General features: G+C 41.7%; 1 protein-coding gene across 4 annotated transcripts in view; it reads left to right on the top strand.

Moving 5' to 3' along the window:
• LOC122528818 (glutamate receptor ionotropic, kainate 2) overlaps positions 1-22,277 on the top strand; it is a 296,492-nt gene that overhangs the window by 223,777 nt on the left and 50,438 nt on the right. For all 4 annotated transcript variants that reach the window (XM_043654346.1, XM_043654347.1, XM_043654345.1 and 1 more), the window contains exon 6: positions 18,626-18,767. In XM_043654346.1, coding sequence (XP_043510281.1) covers positions 18,626-18,767 — 142 coding nt within the window. The remainder of the gene's footprint in view (positions 1-18,625; positions 18,768-22,277) is intronic.

Genomic DNA, 22,277 nt, shown 5'->3' with positions numbered 1-22,277 from the left:
TTTCCAAACTGGCATGGGCAGTCAGTGCAACAATCTTCGCCGTGTACGCGTGTCTCAGATGCGACGTAATTAGTAGTTGAATGAAATGCGCAGTTTAATTGGCATTGGAAAAAGCCTCTTCGAGTTCCACGTTTCAAATTACATGTACGAACGTTTATTTCGGAACGTCTTTTCCTCCGAAGAAACTAGATCTAGGATTTAAAGAATTTAAAACGACCGAGATTGAACTTTTTTTTGGAAATTATCATGTAATCTGATGCGACGAGGATTTTCATCGGTTTTTACTATGAATCTTCTAAAAGTAGAGTACTAAATTCAGGGAAATTCAGGGAAATTGTCGACGATTAATCAAAGGTGATTTCAACGAATAAATTAACAGATTCTTTTTGTTTTTCTTTTTTCTTTTTTAGATAGTTCTGTTCGAGTTTGTATACTTTGTGTAAAGGAATATGGATTTTTGTGGAATTTTTGCAGAAACAAATGTCATGTTTCGGAACACTTTTGAATAGATTGTGCTGTAACAGATATTTCAGAATGTCTAATGAAAGTTTCATTTTAGAACATCTCATTGAGAAATCATTTTTATATTCGAATGCTTGAATAGCATTCAGTCTCAATATTTGCCGCAAATACTGAGAATTCCTTTTGACGCTGAACAAATTATCTGCGTTTCCTCCAAAAAGGGAAATTTTCATTTTCATACTTCACAGTTCAAGTTCTATTCTGTACTCCGAAACAACATTTATTTTCGAATTTTCAAAAAAGTTCGACCACTCACTGCGTCTCGGATAGAATAGTTTCCTCGACTCTTTCCGATCTTTGCTTGCTGCTTGAAATTCAACGACTCGGGCTGCCCGTCTCTTAATTTACGGTTGCAACTGTAAAATTTCCAAAAAGGAAAAAAAAAAAGAAAGAAAAAACGGCGAGCTTCGTCGTCCGAAATTTTCCCAAGGTCTCCGAGAGAATTTCCAGTTGGCAAATACCGGTGTCTCGCCGGTCCGCGCCGAGAGAGAAGAGCCAACGCGTCTGCCAACAGACGTGGTAGCAACTTTCGGTATTCACGAAAGTGAAAGACCTTGCGGCAGTTTGCGCTGGGAGGGTGCGGCTAGTTTCACGTAGCCGGTGATCAAGCGGACAAGCACTCGTCTTGCTTTCGTTTCCTGCGCTTTTCCGGGACAGCCTGGAGCTCTCCGTCGCGCGAATAACGAGCAAATAAAATCCCCAGGGCGCAGCGTGTTCACGCGACAGGGAAAGGGGAACTGGGAATGTTGTTTATCTTGGTTTTCGCGCGTGAAAGTTATAGGGGACGCGAGAAAATTCGCGTTCCAACGTCAGGTGCAAACCTTCCGTGTTCCAACGAAACTTTTGAGTGCCCGTTTCTTTTATTACTGGCCACGTACGTACGTCGCCAGTTTGCCCGTTTCTCGTTTTTCTCTTCTTCCATGGCTCTCGGTCTTAATTTTCGAGCCTTCGCCGCGAAAACCCTTCCACCTCGATTTACCTTGTCACGACGCGCGACGTGGCATCTTCCCTCGGATCATCCTTCACGTCCTTTCGTAACTGGTGAGCTCTGAATTTCACGCGTGATCACGTAACCTTGTTTTCGCGTCGTTCTTCCGTTCTGGAGAGAGAACTTGTGTTGCCGTGAAGCGAATCCCTCAAATTGTTCAGCTCTGTGTCACGAGGATTGCAATTACGTCGGATATTCTTGCCTTCATCGTTGGAAAATCTTTTCCTCTGTCAAAGACTGTGAAAAGTTTGGCACGTACGTGAATTTTCTAACGTGTGAATTTGCAACGTATCGATCAAGCAGCTCTCTCTCTCTCTCTCTCGGAATATCGCTTGGTAAGCGAGAGTCCAATATTCCGACTCGATCGGTCGATTCTCTCTTGCGATTTACGTTCATGTCCACCTCTGCGAGAAAATCTTCAAAACCTTCGAATCCTCGCTGGCAGTAAGATGTTCAAACAAATTGTCAGGCGTTACGTAAAATTATTCGGTGAACCTCGCGATCTCCTCAGCTGGAAACTGTCTCGTGATTTATCGTTTCTCTCTTCAGGAAATATTTGATCGTTTCAGTGCTGTACGGATTTCGCGTTTTTGTGTGATAACACGAGCGCTATCGCGCCACTTGACATTTTACGTGGAGATTTCTGGCTTCTTTACGAAGAAACCTTTCAGCAATCTCGGCTTATTCTTTAAGTATTCTGTCGTTTTCAAGACTTTTTCGTTTTTGTTTCTGTTTCCCTTTTTTTTTTTTATTCTTTTTGTTAATTTCATGACACGGTTCGGATTTCAGTGTTGAAATTGGAAGTTCTTACACACTTTTTGTATCCTTCAAGTATGGAAGGCATTCAGAGAATTTACGAGGCCGCTAAATATCAGTTCTTTTTCCAATCTTCCACGAAATAACTATGTCGATGTTATGTATTTGTTATGCAAATAAAGTAGCTACGACTTCCTCAAAATAATTTAATAATTATTTATCGTATCTAACGATTTAATTTGTTTTAACTTCACCAAACGTTATTACACGTTTCCTTCCTTTGTCTCGAAATTTAAAAGTAAGACGGTCAGCTACATATGGGTAACGCCGTCCCAAATAGAAACTAGTCGGGATCAACGTATTTAAAAAGAATTCTCCCGATTCTTACAAAGGAAAAATTCTTACGAAGAGCTAAGAATGACTACCAACTTGCTCGCGTTGTCGATGTGTCTTTGTTCCATCGTTTCCATAGCTTCGTTCATCCGATCGTTCCACGTTGGGGCGTTGTCCGTATCGGGGACGGACACGTCGGTGAAAGGTGAAACATGGCGAGACCGGCGCGACGAGGACAATTAATGCCAGCTGGATAAGCGTGTACGTTCATCCCGTGGAAACGGGGACAGTGTTTCCTTGTTCGTCAGGAATTCGACGACTGATTCGCGTCGCCGCCGGTTTATATTTCACTGCGCGATCGTCCGATCCGATCAGCGCCGCGCTGTACGTTCGAAGAATTCGCGGCGAGCTTCGTTTCGTTGGCGAAAGTAAATAAATTTTGGATCAGGAGAAATTGTTTCGAGGAATCGTCGCGCGAATTTGCTTGGCGAAAGTATAGATTGCTTTGGAAAATTGACAAGAAAGAAAAAAGTTGATACGCTTCTGTAATATATTACAGAATGATTCAGTGCAAGTAATTGGAGAAGTATCTTAATTAGCTTCGAGGTCTCCACGGTTTGTTATTAACATCTTCCTGGCAAATTACGTGGCGAGAATTGAAATTGGAATATTCAGCGTAAACTCTCAACACTTTCGCTCTGGCGGAATGATATTACGTTCCATTCCGATAGCCACGTGGATTTCTTAATTGCTTAAGAAATTAATTTCACTGACGATTTTATGTTACCAATTGCCAGTAATTAGTTAGAAACCAGACTGCAACGATGCAATCGAATGTACTGTCCACGTTGCTAATAGATACGTGCGATATAGAATTTCACGAAAATCCGCCGCCTTGGGATAATTAATCGGAAGTAGGCGAAACGCCTCGCGACGAGGAAGTAATTTAACCAGCTCGCCGATTGAGGGCATCCTTCTTTCCACTGATTCATTTCCGCGGACTATTTTCGCGCGGCGCCGCTTCCGGTCAACGAAAATCGATATCCAGTCGTTTCGCAGCTACTTCCTGGCAACACTTTCAGTCGCACGATGTTGTTTTGTCGTCTTGATATTCAGTTTAAATTTACTTACGTACGACAAAGTGCACGATTGTCGATAATTGAAGTTGACATGACATTTGAGAGAAAGTCACTTAATCTCATTTTAAAGTGTGAAGCTTCTACTATACAATGACAGTTTGATAGTTTTTTTTTCGAAGATGACGTTATGTAGAGGATAGAAAAAGTGGGGATATTTTTTTCTCGATAATTGTAAAACTTGAAACATGTACAATATAAAAATATTGAAAGTTGAGCTTGAATGAATGAAATCTTCTCTTTACAACGACCTCGTGAAATTTGTTGTACGATTCCTTTTCATTAGTTTGAATATTAAGGTTAAACGAAAGGAATTGAAGGAAGCTTAACATCTCATCCAACTCTAAAGTTCAGTGAAAAAATGAAAAAAATCGTACAGCAAGTTTTAAAGAGAAAATATGAATCATGTAGTCATGAAAAATATTTTTCTAAAAATGTTTATACGCGTTTGAATTTTTATAATTTTTAAGTAAAGAGTATCTTTGCTTTCCCACTTAAAAAAAAAAAAAAAAAGAAAAAGACAGAAGTTTCACACTTTAAAACGAGACCAAGTGAATCATTATGAGATCTCTTTTTTACAAAATTATATCAATTTAAATCATCGACAATTTTCCATTGCCATTGGTACACTTGCGCTCTTCATTGTGTAGGCCGATCTACGTATACTTAAGTTGAACTTGACTGTCTAATAATTATTAACATCAGTGGTCAAAATGACTAATTTATAATTTTCATTACAAAGTCTACAAATGTAAAACGGGATATTTCTACAGATTTATGTAAAATGATCTTTTGTAAAACGTATAAGAGTTTGCGTAGTCTAGTTTATCATGAAGTTCTTTTGTTCCTTTCACTTGTCTCTGACGAAAATGCTACTCGTCTCATCAATAATTATAATATTCATGCATGAATTTACTACTGGAACAAATTTTGCACTTGCATCTTTGAATTATTTCTGGTTAAATTTCTCGTCTACGTAAGAATAATCACGAAAAATGCACGATCTGGCCATTTGCGACGTATCTTTCTTCTCCACTTGTTCACGAAACGCTTCAACTTTCGGGAAGAAGATTCGCCCCGTATGTGTTACGTACACACGCGTGAGGTAGGACGGTCATCTTTAGCAGGTGTCAGAAGGCGGAAATTAAGTTTCCAGCGACATGCACGCGAGAATCCGGCCGATATTAGAGACTACTCTTCTTCGGCTGCCTAGCCAATCGATAATTTCACGTCGTACGGCTCATTTAGCCGGCGCGGGGTTCGGCATAAATTTAGCCGGAAGATGGAACGATATCCGGTGGAGGGACTGGTACCGACGAGGGAGAGATCGAAAGAGGGAAAAAAGAAACCCAGCCGTGCACCACGTATCGTTAATGGTACGTGACGGTAATTCTCGGCAAACAAAAAGTTAATTGAAAATAAACAGGCAGAGTGCATTTTTGATGATAAACAAACTTCATCTCGCCGCTGATGCGAGCTATCACTTTTCAACCGTGTCGAGAAAAGAAGAGAAAAAAGAATAAAAATGCATTTGCGATGCGGGTTACGCGAGAGCAAAGGAGAAAATCCTGTCGTTGGGCTCGTTTCCTTTCTTTCCTCTCCTCAACCGACCGATTTAATGGATCAAAATAACAAGTCGAGAGTGCGCGGCTGTCGAGCTGTTTGCCGTTTAAAGATTATTACGGAGCGCGTCTTTCAAGCGCCGTGGATGATGTTACCGGAACCAAGCTCCTCGCCCGTGGGCGTTGTAATCCGATTTGCACCCCTGTTACTCGGATTTTCGTACACACTTCCGGCAGGCTATCAGTTTATTCCCCGGATGTTCACGCTAATTCGAGCGCATCGCTAGGCGACGAAACTTCTTGCAGAGTTAGTCGCGCGATTTCTTTGGAATCTGCTCGCGTGAAAACCGAAAATCGACCGTTCGATTACGCAGTTGCGGGCGTTCGGAGGCTCTTCTTTAAACAAATCAATGTAAACACGTGGTTAAATAACGAATCGTGATCCGCGCAGAATCTGTTTGCACCGACCGGCGACAAACAGCAATTTCCGTCGCGTAATCCCGTGGGAGGAAAACTGAAAATCCCAGGGAACAATCGGGTAAACTAAACTGCTCAGAGGGAGGGAACAAACAAGCGCAGTTAATCCGAAAAATATCGAGCGGGTCACGTTTCTTTCCCGATGTAAAAAGCAACTTCCAAATCGAAACGATTCGCCGTTCTCTCTCATTCAGCCGAGTTGAGAGAGAACGGAAGGCCCTCGAGGAGAGAACTCTGCGAATCGGTTTCTCAAGTGATTCGATCAGACTTCCTTCTCGTCCACCGTATCCCTCCCACTTTGGTTCAGGGCGGTTCGCCTTTTTCCGAGGGATCTCCCACGTCGTGGAAAAAGTTTTCGCTAAATATCCACGTGCTTTCACTCCCGTCCGGTCTCTTCGTCCTCTCCCCATTCCCCCGCCGATATAATGAAGCTCGGTTACGTTACGTTACGTCACGTCACGTCCTCCGAACTCCTCGTCGTTGAAGCTTCTCGTGCCCGTCTCGAGAGATTCGCAGCCGAAACGCCTGAACCAGTAAGATCGATGCCAAACCGCGAAACTGTTGGACGCTCGGTCGCGCGGAATTAAACTCGCTTCGAGTGGGGAGGAAGACCGACTGTGCCCTCGCGGATTTTATTTGCTCGCTGCTCATTTCCCACACGAGCCGAAGCGTTCTCTCTCCGACGTTGAACGGTTTTATCGCCGTCGGATTGATACAACCGCGACGGATTTCAGGGCGCGTTCGGGTCTATCGACGGAAAGAAGTGAAGAGCTAGTAGTGGATTAAAGTGCAGATTAATTTCACCGTGACAGGAAATTGTACAGCCCCTGTTTGTGTTGAGCGTTCTCGAGTCTAAGAGCGTTTGAATCTTTCGGTAGAAGAAAGTGAAGAGCTAGCAATGGATTAAAATGGAAATTAATTGAACCAGAGAATTGTATAGTTCCTATTTATTGGATCTAGCATTCGAATCATTGGACAGAGAAATGAAGAGCCAATAACGGATTAAACAAAGTGATGTACGATACAATAGACAGAAAGTAGTATAACCCCTGTCTATTGTATTTGAAAGCATTCGGATTTTTCGACAATGAAAAATGATGAATTAGTAGGAGATTAAATAAATTAATATATCGTGACAGAACATGGTATATACAGTCTCTGTGTATTGGATTTGAGAGCATTCGAATCTCTCGGCAGGAAAAAGAAGGGCTAATTGATTAAATAAAAATTAATAGACCGCGACACAAAAACTACTATAATTCCTCTCTATTGAGAGCATTCGAGTCTTTCGATAGGAAAATGAACAGTTGACAATAGATTGAATAAAAATTAATATACCGCAACTGGGAAACGAAGATCTAATGGTAGATTAAATAAAAATTAATATACCGCGACAGGAAGTAGCGCAGTTCGTGTCAATTGGATTTGAAAGCATTCGAATCTTTCGACAGGAAAATGAACAGCTAATAGAGTAGATAAAAATTAATATACCGCGACAGGAAGTAGTGCAGCTCGTGTTTGCTGGATTTGAAAGCATTCGAATCTTTCGACGAGAGAACGAACAGCTAATGGATCAAATAAAAGTTAATATACCGTGACAGGAAATAGTACAGTTCATACCTATTGGATTTGAAAGCATTCGAACCTTTCGACAGAAAATTGAAGGGATAGTAATAGACAAATTATACGTAAACAATAAACTGGAAAGTGAAGAGCTAATAATAATAATAGATTAAATAAAAATTAATTGTAGTACAGTTAATGTTTACTGGATTTCAAAATCATTTCGACAGGAAAATGAGCTAATAAATCGAATAAAAGTTAATATACTGTGATTGGGAACGGTACAGTTCGTGTTTACTGGATTTGGGAGCATTCGAATCTTTCGACAGGAAAATTGAAGAGTTAAATTATATAAATAGTGAACAAATTAATCGCGACAGGAAATAGTACTTATTTATCGTTGCCTGCTGAATTTGAGAGTATCCGAATCTTTCGATAGAAAAGTGAAGAGATAATAATAGATTAAACAAATCAACGTAGAAAATAACGTAGTCCTTGCTCACATGTTTCGATAATGACGACGATGAACAATAGATCAAAGAAATTAAACATTTGCTACATGCGCGCGATTCTTTTTTATTTTTTTTTACGCATTTTGTAATAATTCGCACAGAGAGGCAAAAAAAATGTATCGTACGCGTACACGGCACAGCGTTGCCAGTTGAAAAAGTAAAACTTTTGCCCGTGGACCTAATTCAATAGTGAACGTACCGTATTTCCCTATGACATTTGGTCTAAAACGTTTCATCGGAAAGCGTGTTGATAGTTTCATTGTTGAGTTAACCGTTTGTCCCATCTGACGGTCGTTTCTATTGAAAAAAAAAAAAAAAAAAAAAAAAAAAATTGAACGTCCAATGGTCCAACGGGGCGAAAAAAAAAAAGATGGAAAATTGTTTCGCGTTTCGATGGAAATTATCGCAAATATTGAATCCCGCGACACGCGATGAATTATATTAAAAAGCAGCAGAATTTTTCATTCGCAGCGCCCGGGGATATCTGTCAATTCCGCAGTGCATAATATATTTTATCAACGCGGATGGAAAACATAAATCTCGAAAACAACGCGTTACAAGTAATTCCATTTTGCACGATTTGCAAGAAAAAAAGGGGGGAAAGGATTTGCTCGATGCTACGCGGTCCTTGTCTCGTACTTACGTCACGCATTCCAAAATTCTCGAGCAGTTCCAACAATCCGCTGTGAACAGCGTACATTAGGGAACGTCCACGTGAATTTACGACGAATGTACGTACTTATGGCCGAGTTCCAGCCATGGTCGTCTGGAGAGCGCATTAAAAGAAGAAAAGAAAAAAAAAAGGAAAGAAAGAAAGAAAGAAAAGGGAGAGCGAAGCGAATGGAAGAAGTTTAAATGTGGCCGCAACGAATCGTATATCACGCGTAGTCGACAATCGAAGGCGATTAAATGTTACCCCTACTCTCCGCGTATTCTTCCATTACGTAAAATTGCGCTATCCATTTCCCAGCGGAGAACCGCCAGGTTTTCGCAAAGTTTTGCTTTCTATCAACGAACATCGATCCCGCGAGGCGCGAGGAACGACGTCGTATCGCGTTGCAACGCTGACGCGGGACGATTTCGCTTGCTGAGCGGTCGTACCAAAATCAATATGTCTGTACATGAAAATATATAGGACTATACTCGTGTATTTTTAAGGTGCGACGAAGCAAGACCACATAAAGTTATTAAACAAAGTGTAGATGATCGGAGATTTATTATAATTATCAATGGAGAAGGAAAAGAGTTTCAGTGGAAAGATTGAAACCAGCATTTATAGTAAAAACAGATTCAGAAATGGAAGACAATCAGAGTAGCAAACACGTATATAGGACTCGAAACTTATTCAAATAGGAAAAGAGTTACATTCGCCCCAAATATTAGCTTCAAGCGATAAATTCGAGGGTAATAAGTTAGGTTTAGATTAAGTTGGGGTGAGATACTGCGGTAGCGCGCGTATTTTTAAAAGCGAGTTTAACAGCGGCGACGGTTGATTATTAACGACGAAGAAGGAAGCAAAATAAAATATATCGTATCCTCAATTGTTAAGAATCAACGAAAACAAACGGTCGTCGTGAAGATCTTGTTATACATTAATTAAAATAAATAGTTACTGTTACAATTTCTTGTTAAACCTCGTAACATATTTATTTAAAGGTGTGACATATTTATTTAAAGGTGTGAACCTCCAAGTTTCGTACGTGCTTCTCCAAGAAAACAAAATGCATCCGGAATTTTTGACTTTACAATTCATACGATCCGCGACGCAAAGAAATGTAAATGGATTGTGCTAGAATTTCTGCTTGAACAGAACTCTAACAGGGCTAACGAGCGAACGAAGCCGCAAAGTCGCGAGCAATTTCCATTCAAACGATACGTCAAAAATATCGATGCAATTTTTGTTCGCGCGGAAAACGCGAGAAAACTCGACGGGGCTTGTTTTTACTACTGGGCTGAATTTATGGTAGGGACGGTAGCGCGCGAAATTGAACTTCCTCCCGCGTAACGACGGAAGTTTAGCAGCGGTGCAAAATGAATTTGGAATTGTCGGCGGACGAGTTGCGTGGCCCAGTTTCGTCCACGGTTTAGACTCGTATCCGTTAGTCCGTTTGATACGGGGACTATATTAACCCGGCCCCCGCCTCTTTACCGCCGTCGTCGTTTCGCGTGTGCGCGCGGTTGAAATGTAGCCGCTCGTGAATAATTCACCGCGTGTAAATAACGTTAGGACAATTAACGAGTTGAGAGCCGCGAGAGGGAGGCTCTCTCAATGGCATTGCGAACGATTGTATCCGACGCCCGGCAGAAAGCTTAGATTTAGCCAGTCAGCGCGCGGAACGTTGCTCGGAACGAGTACGAAAAGTAGTTCGCAACGAGTCTCCGATCCGCTGATTGCAAATAGAACCGGGCAATCAATTTCAATGAGCTGAACGCGCGTTTGAGGCACACCGAAATGCAAATTTCGTGCGGATCCCGGACGTTCCGAAGGGGATTTGGAATTAGCCGGGACAAGTTGCAGATTAGTTTTGGACCTCTGGAAGCTAGAGGTGCGACGGGTGGAGGGGGGAGACAGGGAAGGTTTGAAGTTGACACGCGCGTCCAAGCGCTTTTTACGAAGCGAGTTTCGTACCGAACTTAGGTAAACCGAATGTTAAAATTTTATTACGAATCGCGTTTGTCATTGCACGCGTCGCGATTACAGACGTAAATAGACGTAAACTAAACAGATTTTTCTAGATTCGCCGACCCGTGCAAACGTCTTTTTAAATTTTATTTATAATTGTGTGTTTAGGTTATTAGTAACCACGACAGGGCTGTGACTGATGTAATCCTATATTTTTTAGAAAGTCTGAGACTTTTTCCTCGGGATCTTCTGTTTGCAGCATTTTGACTGGGTTCGTAGGATTGTGTTGTTTACTTTTATCTTCGTATTTGAGACAAGCTGTTAATAAATTTGTTCAATGGAGTTAGGTTTATTGCCTCGTTTAGTGACTTGTGGTTGGACTGAGGCTTGTCTGAGACTTGTCTACCCTTCTTTTGAATGAATTCCAATCGCTCATCATTAACATATATGCTTCTATTGTCAATATTAGTCACTAGGCCGTTTTTAACTTTCGAATAATTGAAACTAATTGGCTAGCCAACAGACAGAGAGAGACTTCGATTCTGTAATTAACTTTACACAGTGTTATTTTTCTCCAAGTATATACCCCAAATCTCTGCACGACTGTGAAGTACGAGACAGAAAGAATTGAGATATAGCTGTGTAAAAGAAAAAAAACACATACACACACGGTCTTTTGTCATCTATTATTTCGATACTCGAACGTGCACGATCACAATCACCTGAACATAGTTCAAACAGATCCCTCTCCTCGAGTTTCCCCGTACTCAGCATCCTTCCTGAAAACGCGACGTAAATTTTGAGTCTGAGCTGTGACCAAGTTATTCTCTTCTTGAAATATGACATCTACCTACTCGTAAAATTGATATACTAGTCGTAAATGCTTCTTTCGTACGAATGTTTCCTTGCATCGTCACACGGTTCGTAAGACTGATTAATAGAATCGTAAAATTATCATTTTACATGACACGTGTCATTAGCCAATACAATCTAATGTACGTATCGAATACATTATCCGAGTGGCTAGGAACAATTTACTGTTTGTAACACACCATTGAAAGAACCGTGAGAGTTCATTTCGCCGTCAAACTCCATCCTTCTTCCACGAGTCGAAAAAAAAACTTCGTCTCTCTGACTGATTCATCAATCTCGACTCGCAATTCGCGCGTGCGCGTCTCATTAGTCACATTGTAACGCGTGGTTGCAACGAATGTAAATGCTTCTTTATTCTCCTCGTCTATCTTCTATCCGATCGGTATTCATCGGGAAAGAGAAAGGTCTGGAGAGTTGATCGAGCTTCCGTCGAGATTAAAAAAATTCCGTGAGACTGGGCATGTCGCGAACGATTTCTACGCGGTATCTTTCGGTCGCAGCCTATCCTCCCAGGGGATCGACCATCGGCTGGCAAGATATCCGGAAAGCCATCCAGAACGAGCTGACGAGCCGAGCAAAGTGCTGAGGGCACGTACCAAAGGAAGAGAAGAAGGAGCAGAGGAGAACGGAAAAAAGGGAGAGAAATATAAGAGCCGTTGCTCGGCTTACGCGCTCGGTTCGAATCTTTCGAGACTAAAGCCTCGATGATGGCATTAAGTTGGAGGGAAGGAACGACAAAGGCGTGGAGATCGAAATCGAGAAAAGGGGCTCGACCGGAATCGACAACAGGAGGGGCAGCAAAAGGTGAAACAGCCAGGATCGCGAACAGGGGGGTGCTTGCTCGCTTTTCCCCGTAAAATCATATCGATATCCCCTTATCATACCCCGTGCAAAATTTATACATTCAGCTTTACGTTTACTGTCCCTATCCCAGGGTATATCGACCGGAATAAACTCGTACGCGCTGGATCGCCTTTTTTCCACGACTACGCGCGTACGGAAAATCGAGAGGCTGGCTGGTTTACGACGCGCTGTAAAGCGAAACGATCTGTTTAGCGGAGCACATTGGACATTTCCGCGAGCAATCGCCCCGTTTCACGTAAAAAGCGTCATTGCGCGTCTCTTTGGCGCCAGGGTCGCCGTGCTACGCTACGCCGTGTCCCGGCGTCCAGGAAGCGCGAAACAGCTGTTGAATAAAGGAACAACGAGCAAGCACGCGCCACAGTCGCAGCACGTGCATGCTTGATGACGCTTAAACGGACACCGTGCTGCAAAGTGGACGTGCATTTTTTAAAGCCCGAACCACGACACACCGTGGTGTCGCAGCGGCGACTAATTGACGGCGCTGGTTCACGGTACCGCGGTTCAAAGGGAATTCCACTGGACCCGTGCACGTCTCGCTGCGCTTCCAACGCGGTGAAACGGGAGACGCGACCCCCGTGGACAGTGACAAACGGTGCTCCAGTTACACGGAATCGTTGCAATTGTCGGATGGCCAAGCTTCTACTTTGGAGAAGCCTCCGGGTCCTGCGCAACGTTTCTTTATCGCAACGTTTCTGCTCTGTTTCGTTTTGTTTTGCGTAGGTTTAAAGTCACATGGACATCAAGGTCGTTAGCGACTAGACACTCACGTGCTTTACTTATATTTTTATAGTGCAGATTCGCGTCGATCGAAGCGTTCTTTTCGGATGATTTGAAAAGGTCTCTCAAAGCTAGACGAAGCTTGTGGATGATTTGTCCACAATCGGTTCTATTTGTCCTTAACATTCTTTTTCATAGTGTGTAAGCTTTTAATACGGGATAGAGGATTGTTGGTAGTTCGTATTTTCGTTGGACCAGATTTTTGTGGATAAAGTTCAGTTACCACTGTCACTTTTATCGTCGGTGTCGTTTGTTTATGGCTTTATCAGTCGCGTGACAGAGACGCGTGCATTCGAGAAGAGTCTTCTGACGAGTCGGGGGATGTTTCCTCGAGGGATGTCTCCTTCTGTTTGGGATTGGTTAAGGAGAGTCGTAAAGCCGCGAAACAGGAATTTGCGGCGCGGGAGTTGGAAGTATTCGTGGTCACGATTTGCCGAATAGTTGAGATGTCATAAACGTGCGTCGTGTATCGAGAGCAACGCAAATTGCGGTGGAATCCATTAAAATCTGTTGATTTACGATGTCACGGAATAATTCACGACGCCACTCGTTCACCGAGTGCATATTTTATTACATTAATAAAACGTTACATGTGCATTAATTAAATCGAACTTTTGAAAATCCACTTTGAAATTTCACGGATTCATGGAATTTCTGAAATATTTATTCTAGATTCATGAGAGAATAAAGCGAGCAAATACGCCGGGGCGAATTATTTATTCGCGTAATTGTTATTCAAGTTGGCGAAATATTACACCGAATATTGATTCGGAGACCGTGTTCCAGCTGTCGTGCGCGCTCATATTGGAATTTTCACGTAAAATAAACAATCACCGCGAGTAGCCAATCCGTTACACGCATTATCTCGTGTCGTATCGCCGGTTACACAGTTTGTTTTTCTTCAATTATACGCGGTGTCTCTGCTCGAAAGTGCCTGCCTCCGTCTCCGCCAGCTCTTTTGCACGTTTCTCGAAACTTTCGGACATCTCGGGACACAATAGAACTCGCTGCGTACACATGCACAATGGCAAAAATTTTTACGAGCATCTCGAAACATCCACGCCATCCCCAAGGACCGAGATTAATATGTAAACCGCTGTCGTGGCTACGACGCGAACAAAAAAATAATTGTCAGGGATGCATTTGTACGAAACACATTTTTCTATTCATCTCTTGAACAGACAGTCTTTCGTGCAAATGCAAATGAACGATTTCGTTCGTTTCGCGTTGCCAACTTTTCAAAAAATTGGCGACCTCTCGCAACGAATTCATTGTCATATATGTACGTACACAACGAAAAGAGGAAATTCGACGCGATATTTAATCGCGGTACTGTACGCACGATAGAAAAAGGAAAATTGCGAAATGAATTTGCCAAAGGATTCGCTTACGTACGCAGCGATGTATCAACTGCTCGGGTTCATTTGCAATGCTAAGAGGTAACAATCTACAGGTACGTGCCGTAAATAAGCTCCTCGAGCAGCTTCCCTCTCGGCCATACATTCATTAAAAATAATTAAGAACGATGTGATACAAATTCAGACGGGCTTTTAAATCAGCCGGCGCTATGTCGCCCGGGCCTTACCGCAGTTTCTCGAGTCTTACGAGATTACTCGCGGAGAGTGGGGGGGAGGGGAGGACAAAGAAACCCTCTCCCCGGCCTGATTTATCATTCCTATTCAAACTTCTTAATGGCCGTATTAATAGGTCGCGGATCGCACAATGGAGTGCAGTTTGGTCGATAAAACTGCTGGGTCGTTACATTTCAACCCGATAGATCTTGCTTACCAGCTCGCGGCGCAGCGATACACGCGTCCATAAATCCAGCCAATCACGAAGTGTTCTCCCATCGTGGCGCTTTCCACGCCATAAAAGCCACGCTTTTATACTCGCTTGCTTATCCGACTCTTCCTCCACCCTTCGTTTCCACTTCGAACGCGATATTTCTGCAACCTTTCCCGGTCGTTCCGCGCAAGATTCGACGATGCTCTGTTTTGTTCCGTGTAATCAGTTGGATCCTGCTCGCGCCGATCGTCGTACATTTTCGAATACAAATGAGCACGCACCACGTTGGCTCTCGAAGATATTGATATTGTGTTATTTCGCGTGTTTTTTAACAAGACAAATTCGAAGATCTTCTCATTATTAATTATATTAATGAGATCGTTCTGTGGAAGATTCGACGATGACTTTGTTCTTCGTAATCGTTCGGACCACTGACGTTCGCGCAATATAATACAATGCAAATGATTTAGAGTACGTCAGGTGTACATTGACTATCAAAGATTAATATTAATATTTCGTCGCATGTTGTTTAAGTTTCTTCTTCTTTTTCTTTAAATTATAGAAAGACAGAAATTGAAGAAGACTTTCGAGAATCTTATAATCTCTTACAATTGTTTTATATTACCGAGTAGTTAGTTTTGCAAGACTTCTTTGTAACAATTTGGACTGACATTCGCGCAATATAATACAATGCAAATGATTTAGAGTACGTCAGGTGTACATTGGCTATCAAAGATTAATATTAATATTTCGTCGCATGTTGTTTAAATTTCTTCTTCTTTTTCTTTAAATTACAGAAAAAGAGAAATTGAAGAAGACTTTCTAGAATCTTATAATCTCTTAGAATTATTTTATATTACCGAGTAGCTAGTTTTGCAAGACTTTTTTGTAACAATTTGGACTGACATTCGCGCAATATAATACAATGCAAATGATTTAGAGTACGTCAGGTGTACATTGGCTATCAAAGATTAATATTAATATTTCGTCGCATGTTGTTTAAATTTCTTCTTCTTTTTCTTTAAATTACAGAAAGAGAGAAATTGAAGAAGACTTTCTAGAATCTTATAATCTCTTATAATTATTTTATATTACCGAGTAGCTAGTTTTGCAAGACTTCTTTGTAACAATTTGGACTGACGTTCGCGCAATATAATACAATGCAAATGATTTAGAGTGCGTCAGGTGTACATTGGCTATCAAAGATTAATATTAATATTTCGTCGCATGTTGTTTAAATTTCTTCTTCTTTTTCTTTAAATTACAGAAAGAGAGAAATTGAAGAAGACTTTCTAGAATCTTATAATCTCTTATAATTATTTTATATTACCGAGTAGTTAGTTTCGCAAGACTTCTTTGTAACAATTTGGACTGACGTTCGCACAATGTCATACATCTGAACGAATGCAAATAAGTATTAGGTGTACGTTATTTCTCAAAAATTAATGCCCCTTGTTACTTCGTGTGTTTTTCACATTTGCCCGTGTATTTTTCTCTCTTTAAATTACAAGACAGACTGAAGAAGAATCTCGCAGCCTCATTATTTTACATTGCCGAGTACACGCGGCGGCTAATTTCACAAGACGGTTGCAAGTGTTGCTTCCAATTACCAATTCATCGTTCGTTCGTACACTCTGCGTCAATTTCGACGCACAAAGGCGCGTGTAGATCTAATTCCGTAGTCAAAAGGGCGACGAAATTCTCCTTTGCAGGCGCTTTTGCACTCGCCTGCATCCAATTCCCCCAACCGGAGGGGAATCGTTTCTGCTTCGAGTCGACGCGCCGAGTTTTCATTGTCGCGCCGACGGAGATTCGACGAAAGTTGGCGCGATTCGTAAGAACGGCGAACGCTAGCTCGGCTAGCACTGACGCGCGCAGCGAAAGAGACTTGCCACTGAATTATGCAGACGGCCATGAAAAATTCGCGCAATGAGCGCCGGTCGCAAGTATGCGCCGAGCGCATAAGGAGATTCGCATTATCGTGCATGTTGGATGAGCGGAGGCGAGCGAAAGGTCGGGAAGAGGATGCTCGCGTTATGAAATTTTGATCAGAAGTGGGGCGGGTGGGAGGCGGAAACGGAAGTCACCCTCGATCTCGTGGGAACGGCTAGTCCTCCAGCCAGCTACCTTTCCCGGAGAGGTCACGCTCGCGATCCGCAATCAAGCTTTCGTTTACCCTCTTGCTCCGCCGGAAACGGTCTCGCCAAGTTTCAACCGAACCTGTGTCCTCGAAAAAATTGTTTATCGGTAACGATAATTCCATCAGAAAACGAATTATACACAGAGTGTCCATAAAGTCTCGTTACAATTTCAGAAATTAATTACAACGGCAAATGAAAAGACAGGTAAGTGAAAATTATTACAAATTGAGACGCATATATTTAAGTTTTCTTTTGCTGCATTTAATATACCGGTATATGGGCATTATTAGTTGCACGAAGCACATCGAGACGGTACTCGATTTCTTACACGATCGATATTTTCCTCAGTCTTGATGTGCTTCGTGCAACTAATAATGCCCATATAGAGGTACATTAAATGAGGCAGAAGAAAACTTAAATATACACGTCTCATTTTTTAATCATTTTCACTTACCTGTCTTTTCATTTTCCTTTGTAATAAATTTTTGAAACTGTAAAGAGACTTTATGGACAGCTTGTATAACGGAACGTTTAAGTCTCTTTTTGGACGTTCGGACGAAGTTGAAAATACTGAAATTCTAATGACAGCGAGTCCAAGGGTGGAGGGAACGTTATAAAAAAATAGGAGAACTTTTACAGTGATTTATGCAAAGATAAAACGTTTCTCCCTCTAGTGCACGGCGGTTGTTTTATAGGAACGAGGAACAATAGAATATTCTATCAATTACATCTCACGCAGAACGACCGTAATACCATCGTGTTCCCTTGGAAACGTCATGTTCGAAAAATTATGCGCGACGGCCGTAATATCTTCGGGTTCGTAAAAAGAGACGGGTCGCCCGAAAGCGCGGCAAGGGAACTGTTCTCGGAGAGATTGCGTACGACGCTTAACGCTAGAACAACCAAAGTGGTCAAAATTGATCATTTCTGTTAGATATTTTTATAGATATAAAACAGCGTATTTTCGGAGACTTGAATGATTCTTCCTCCAAATACATAAATAAAAACTTGCGTACCCTGTTTCATAAGTATTATAAAGATTTCCTGTTTCTATTACTTTGACGTTTGTGATAAAAATTGTATGTTTCGGTCGTCGGTAGTTCCAGTGTCAACGCTGCGAGAATTGCAATTTCTTGAAAATTCTGCAACTGGCCATTGATGCATTAATAGTCGTAATACGAATTTCTCGATGAAATCCTAACTGGCCTACAATTGCCATTAACGCATTAATATTCGTAATACGAATTTCTCGATGAAATCCTAAATGGCCTAAAATGGCCATTAATGCATTAATGTTCGTAATACAAATTTCACGATGAAAACGTAAATAACAATTTCCTTCAATTTTCATTCCTGTTTCCTGCCCGTAAAAGGCATTAATCTTTCATTAACATTCGAATAATCGATCGTTTAACCAGTGTTCCGACAATCGAGGTTCTGTTATAATACACGTGCCTCGATTAATAATAATAGAGCAGGTTATAACGTTATACTGTGTTATTACTATTATACTATTTCTAACTTTTTGTTAATAACATGACTCTCGGCAGTGATATTGCTCGTGCCACGTCTGTTTTAGAATTAATGGCGAAATTAGCGGCGAAACAACCGTCCGCGAAACACACTAGAGAGAGAGAGAGATAGGTCATCGTCCCTTCATAACCTTCGCCACCTTCGCTACTATACTAACAAACAACTTCCCCTCTGTTTCAGGCCGTTGCTGAAGCAGATAAAGAACTCGGCCGAGTCGCACATTGTACTGGATTGCTCCACCGAGAGGATTTACGACGTGCTGAAGCAGGCGCAGCAAATAGGAATGATGAGCGACTATCACAGTTACCTCATCACCTCGCTGGTGAGCCCTTTAATTAAATGAGAATGCAATTGGCCGGTTCACCTTCTCGACTCTTTCCCTGCCAAAATCAACTGCCGACCGATTCCGATGAAATTGAAACACTGTCGCGCCGGGGCACGCGCGTCACGCGTATCTAAACTAATCGACGTTTGCCGTCGTTCGAATTTTCTCCGTGTTTCCCGACTAGTCTTTTCGAGGGACACGATCAGAATTCGGGATCGGGATCGATAAGCGGTTCGAACGAGAAGGAAGGGTGAAACGAAGATTGTCTTCCATCGGTGGCTCGATTCGATGGGAGAACGCTGGAGGTTACACGGTACTCGGTATAATGGAACTTTCAGCGAGCTGCGTGTCACCGTTCACCGTTCACGGTTTGCAACCGTGCACAGTGACGCACAGTGGCACGAAATCGCGGCAACACGAGTTGAATCGATCGCGAATTCATATTTTTCTGGCGATGAACGCTGGAACTACTAAACCGACGACTAAAGTATAGTATTTGTAGCAACTAAGTCGAAGTGCAAGGAAAATGTTAATAATACAATAAAGATGAAATTTCCATAGAAAGTTATATATTGAAATTTAATATTTAAAGTTATATATTAAATTTAATTATTAAAATTTCTATGAAAAAGATTATAAATTACTCATTTTGATCATTGGTAGTTATAGTGTTAAAGAAACGGAGAGTGACTATTTATTGGATGTAATATCCCACGCACTTTTGGCACCATGAATGCTTGTTTCTGTAAAAATTCCACGAAGAAGACAAATATCTTTTTTAACACGAAAGTCTGAAGAGAACCTTTTTAAAAATGAAAAGAATTTGTTAATTTCGATCCCTGGTTGTGGCATAGAATTTTAAAAAATTTTTCTGAAATTCCATTCTTTTAAGCAAATAATTCAATCGCCTGAAATAATTCGCGTCGAATTACAACGTACTAGAATTGCTTACTTTTGAGAAAGGCAACTAACTTATTTCTTTGATCGTATAATCGACAAACCTTTTCCTCAGTTTTTTTAAACGTTCGTATCTATAAAAATAAACAAAAAGGAAAGGGAAAGCAGACGGTCGCAAAACGAACACTTAAACACGTAGCATTTCCATTGGAATAATTACCGTGGCGGTAACGCTACTGATGTCCTGCTTCCTGTCGGTGCTTAATCCTCAAAAGATCTCTCTCACTAATTTTGTTGAAAACCAACTATCAGGGGGGATCGTTAGAGTAATCATAGACTTCTGGCTTCCACTTAACGGTACACCCTTTCATTTCTCCGCGCATTGGCTGACTACAAATTGACAGAAAGCTTCTCGACGCATCTCCCTTTCCCATTTTCCATCCACCTCCATCCGTCTGATATACAAAAGAAACATTTTAAAAAATCCTAAAGCAACATACACACCGCGATATCCACAAATTCGTAGCACGATCAAAGATCAAAGGATTTCCGAAAGTTTCGTGCGCATGCCAAGTCGAGAACAGTTCGATATATATAGTATATTATTTCTCAGAATGTAGAACTACGGACGATGATAAAACGTTGAAGAATCATTGCTCGAAACGTAGAAATGTGAATCTAAGAGGTTTACGTGCGCCAAGAAATGCTAGGCACGCGTTTGTATGTGTGTGTGTGTGTGTGTGTTTAGAGGGAACACGAGCCCCTCGTTCGATTCTCTCGATCACGTTCCTGCATTAATGCACGTGAGAGACCGATCCTCTTTGTAGTTGTTGGCGCAAAGAGAATATCTGGAAGGCTCGAGTAGTCTGCGCGGATTTCTCTGATTCGGATTGTACGGGGTGAGGATGGAAGGAAAAGGGCGAAATCGCCGTCGCAGACGTGTCGCAGAATGGCTGGAGGCGCGATCAGCGTCGATCGTCTCCTCTCGATATTCTTTCTTTCACAACTTTTCCTCCCAATGGCACGTAACACAGAGGGCCAGGGACAAGGGAAATAAAATTCTTCCGTAGATGGATGCGCCAGATCGACATACCGTGTCGCGAGATTCCTATTTCTCCCTAGTTCTCCACCGAGAATGTAGCTCGCGAATCGCGCGAAGATTTCCTCACACCCTCCCCATTTTCTTGCTGATGAAACTTTCAGGCGGAAATCATCTTGTTCTTCGTTTGTTCCTTTCGATGTATACATATTGCACGACAGACGAGACGCGACCGTACTAGCTTATGAAGCTCCGACGAAGTTTACATTCAGATTTGGGAATTATCCGGCACGATGATTTTTCAAACACGCGTCGCGTTTACGTTAATTCGTTTAAATCATCTCGTTTCATGTTGAAGTTTTGGGATTTGGGATTGTGATGTCGCAAATGTTCAAGTGACTTTGAAATTTCAATGCGGAGAGCAGCCACAGGTAAATGATCTTTCGGGTCATTTGCTATTGGAATAAATCGTGTCAAAGTGTAATTGGACTCGCGATACGTAACAATATTTCTCGAAACGAAACAACTTGTGTTTCCACTCGAGCCAACTCTTCCGCGTCGACCACATTTACCTTCTAATTTCTCTAACAAGATAATGCACGGGAGAACGGCACGGCAAATTGAAGATTGCGCCTGAATCGTCAGACGACAAAAATGGAGAAAAGGAAACGGAGAAAGACAGTAGCCGAGACCACTGAATTACTTTATCTTCCGTAATTACCGGTGGAAGAACATTCTATCTGTCCACGACTGAGACGTTCGAGAAATGTTTGCAGCGCTTCGACCGGAGGAGGGACAGTGCAAAAGCGCGTTCAACGAGTTATATCGTGCAACATAACGAAAGTCATCAATCCTTCCGATACGATATCATCATCGCGTAATCTTATCCCGTGCGTACCAACCCGAGAGACACGCTTAATAATTTCGTTTCTTTTATCCCCCTGGTTTAATGCCGACGTCGTTATCGTCGCGAACGAACGATTTGTCCCTGGTTATCTGATTATATCCCATCGTGTTCCTTCCCGATCATCCGGTAGCGAGTCGGCTGATATCGAGTCACGGGATCGTTCGGTGAAGTGACACGTTTGGACTTGGCTTGATCGACGTAGTTTCTAGTTTACAAATGTTATGCACCGTCCAATGTTATTCACGTGATATTTGGCGAATGAATATTTAAACGGCGCGTTATTTGGCTAGATGTTGCTTTGAAATGATTATGGATTAGCTCTTGTTTGGCTTGTTAAGCAAATTAGTTTCGTGTATTTGCCTATCAAATGGAGTAATCTTTATTTAGCTGGTATTTTATATTTGAATAAATGTTTATTGATCGATGTTCGGAAATAATTCTGATATTGTTACGTCAATATCAATAATTGCACACGAAATTTACACGAATTTAAATACGCATTATCCAGAGGTAAATGTTGTTTGACGATTGTTTGAAAACGATTTGTTATTACCATTAATACTAAACGTATCAGCACTTTACGTATCGGGCAAACGGCCGATCATGAAATAAAGGTCCTTTTATGAAAATGGTACAGCTTTAATTGTCAATTTAATGTAGGAAA

This window comes from Frieseomelitta varia, unplaced genomic scaffold (genome assembly GCF_011392965.1).
Source record: "Frieseomelitta varia isolate USP_RPSP 00005682 unplaced genomic scaffold, Fvar_1.2 scaffold_263, whole genome shotgun sequence".
NCBI lineage: Eukaryota > Metazoa > Arthropoda > Insecta > Hymenoptera > Apidae > Frieseomelitta > Frieseomelitta varia.
Note: the sequence above shows the minus strand (reverse complement) of the source record. Positions and strands in the feature narration are given on the sequence as shown.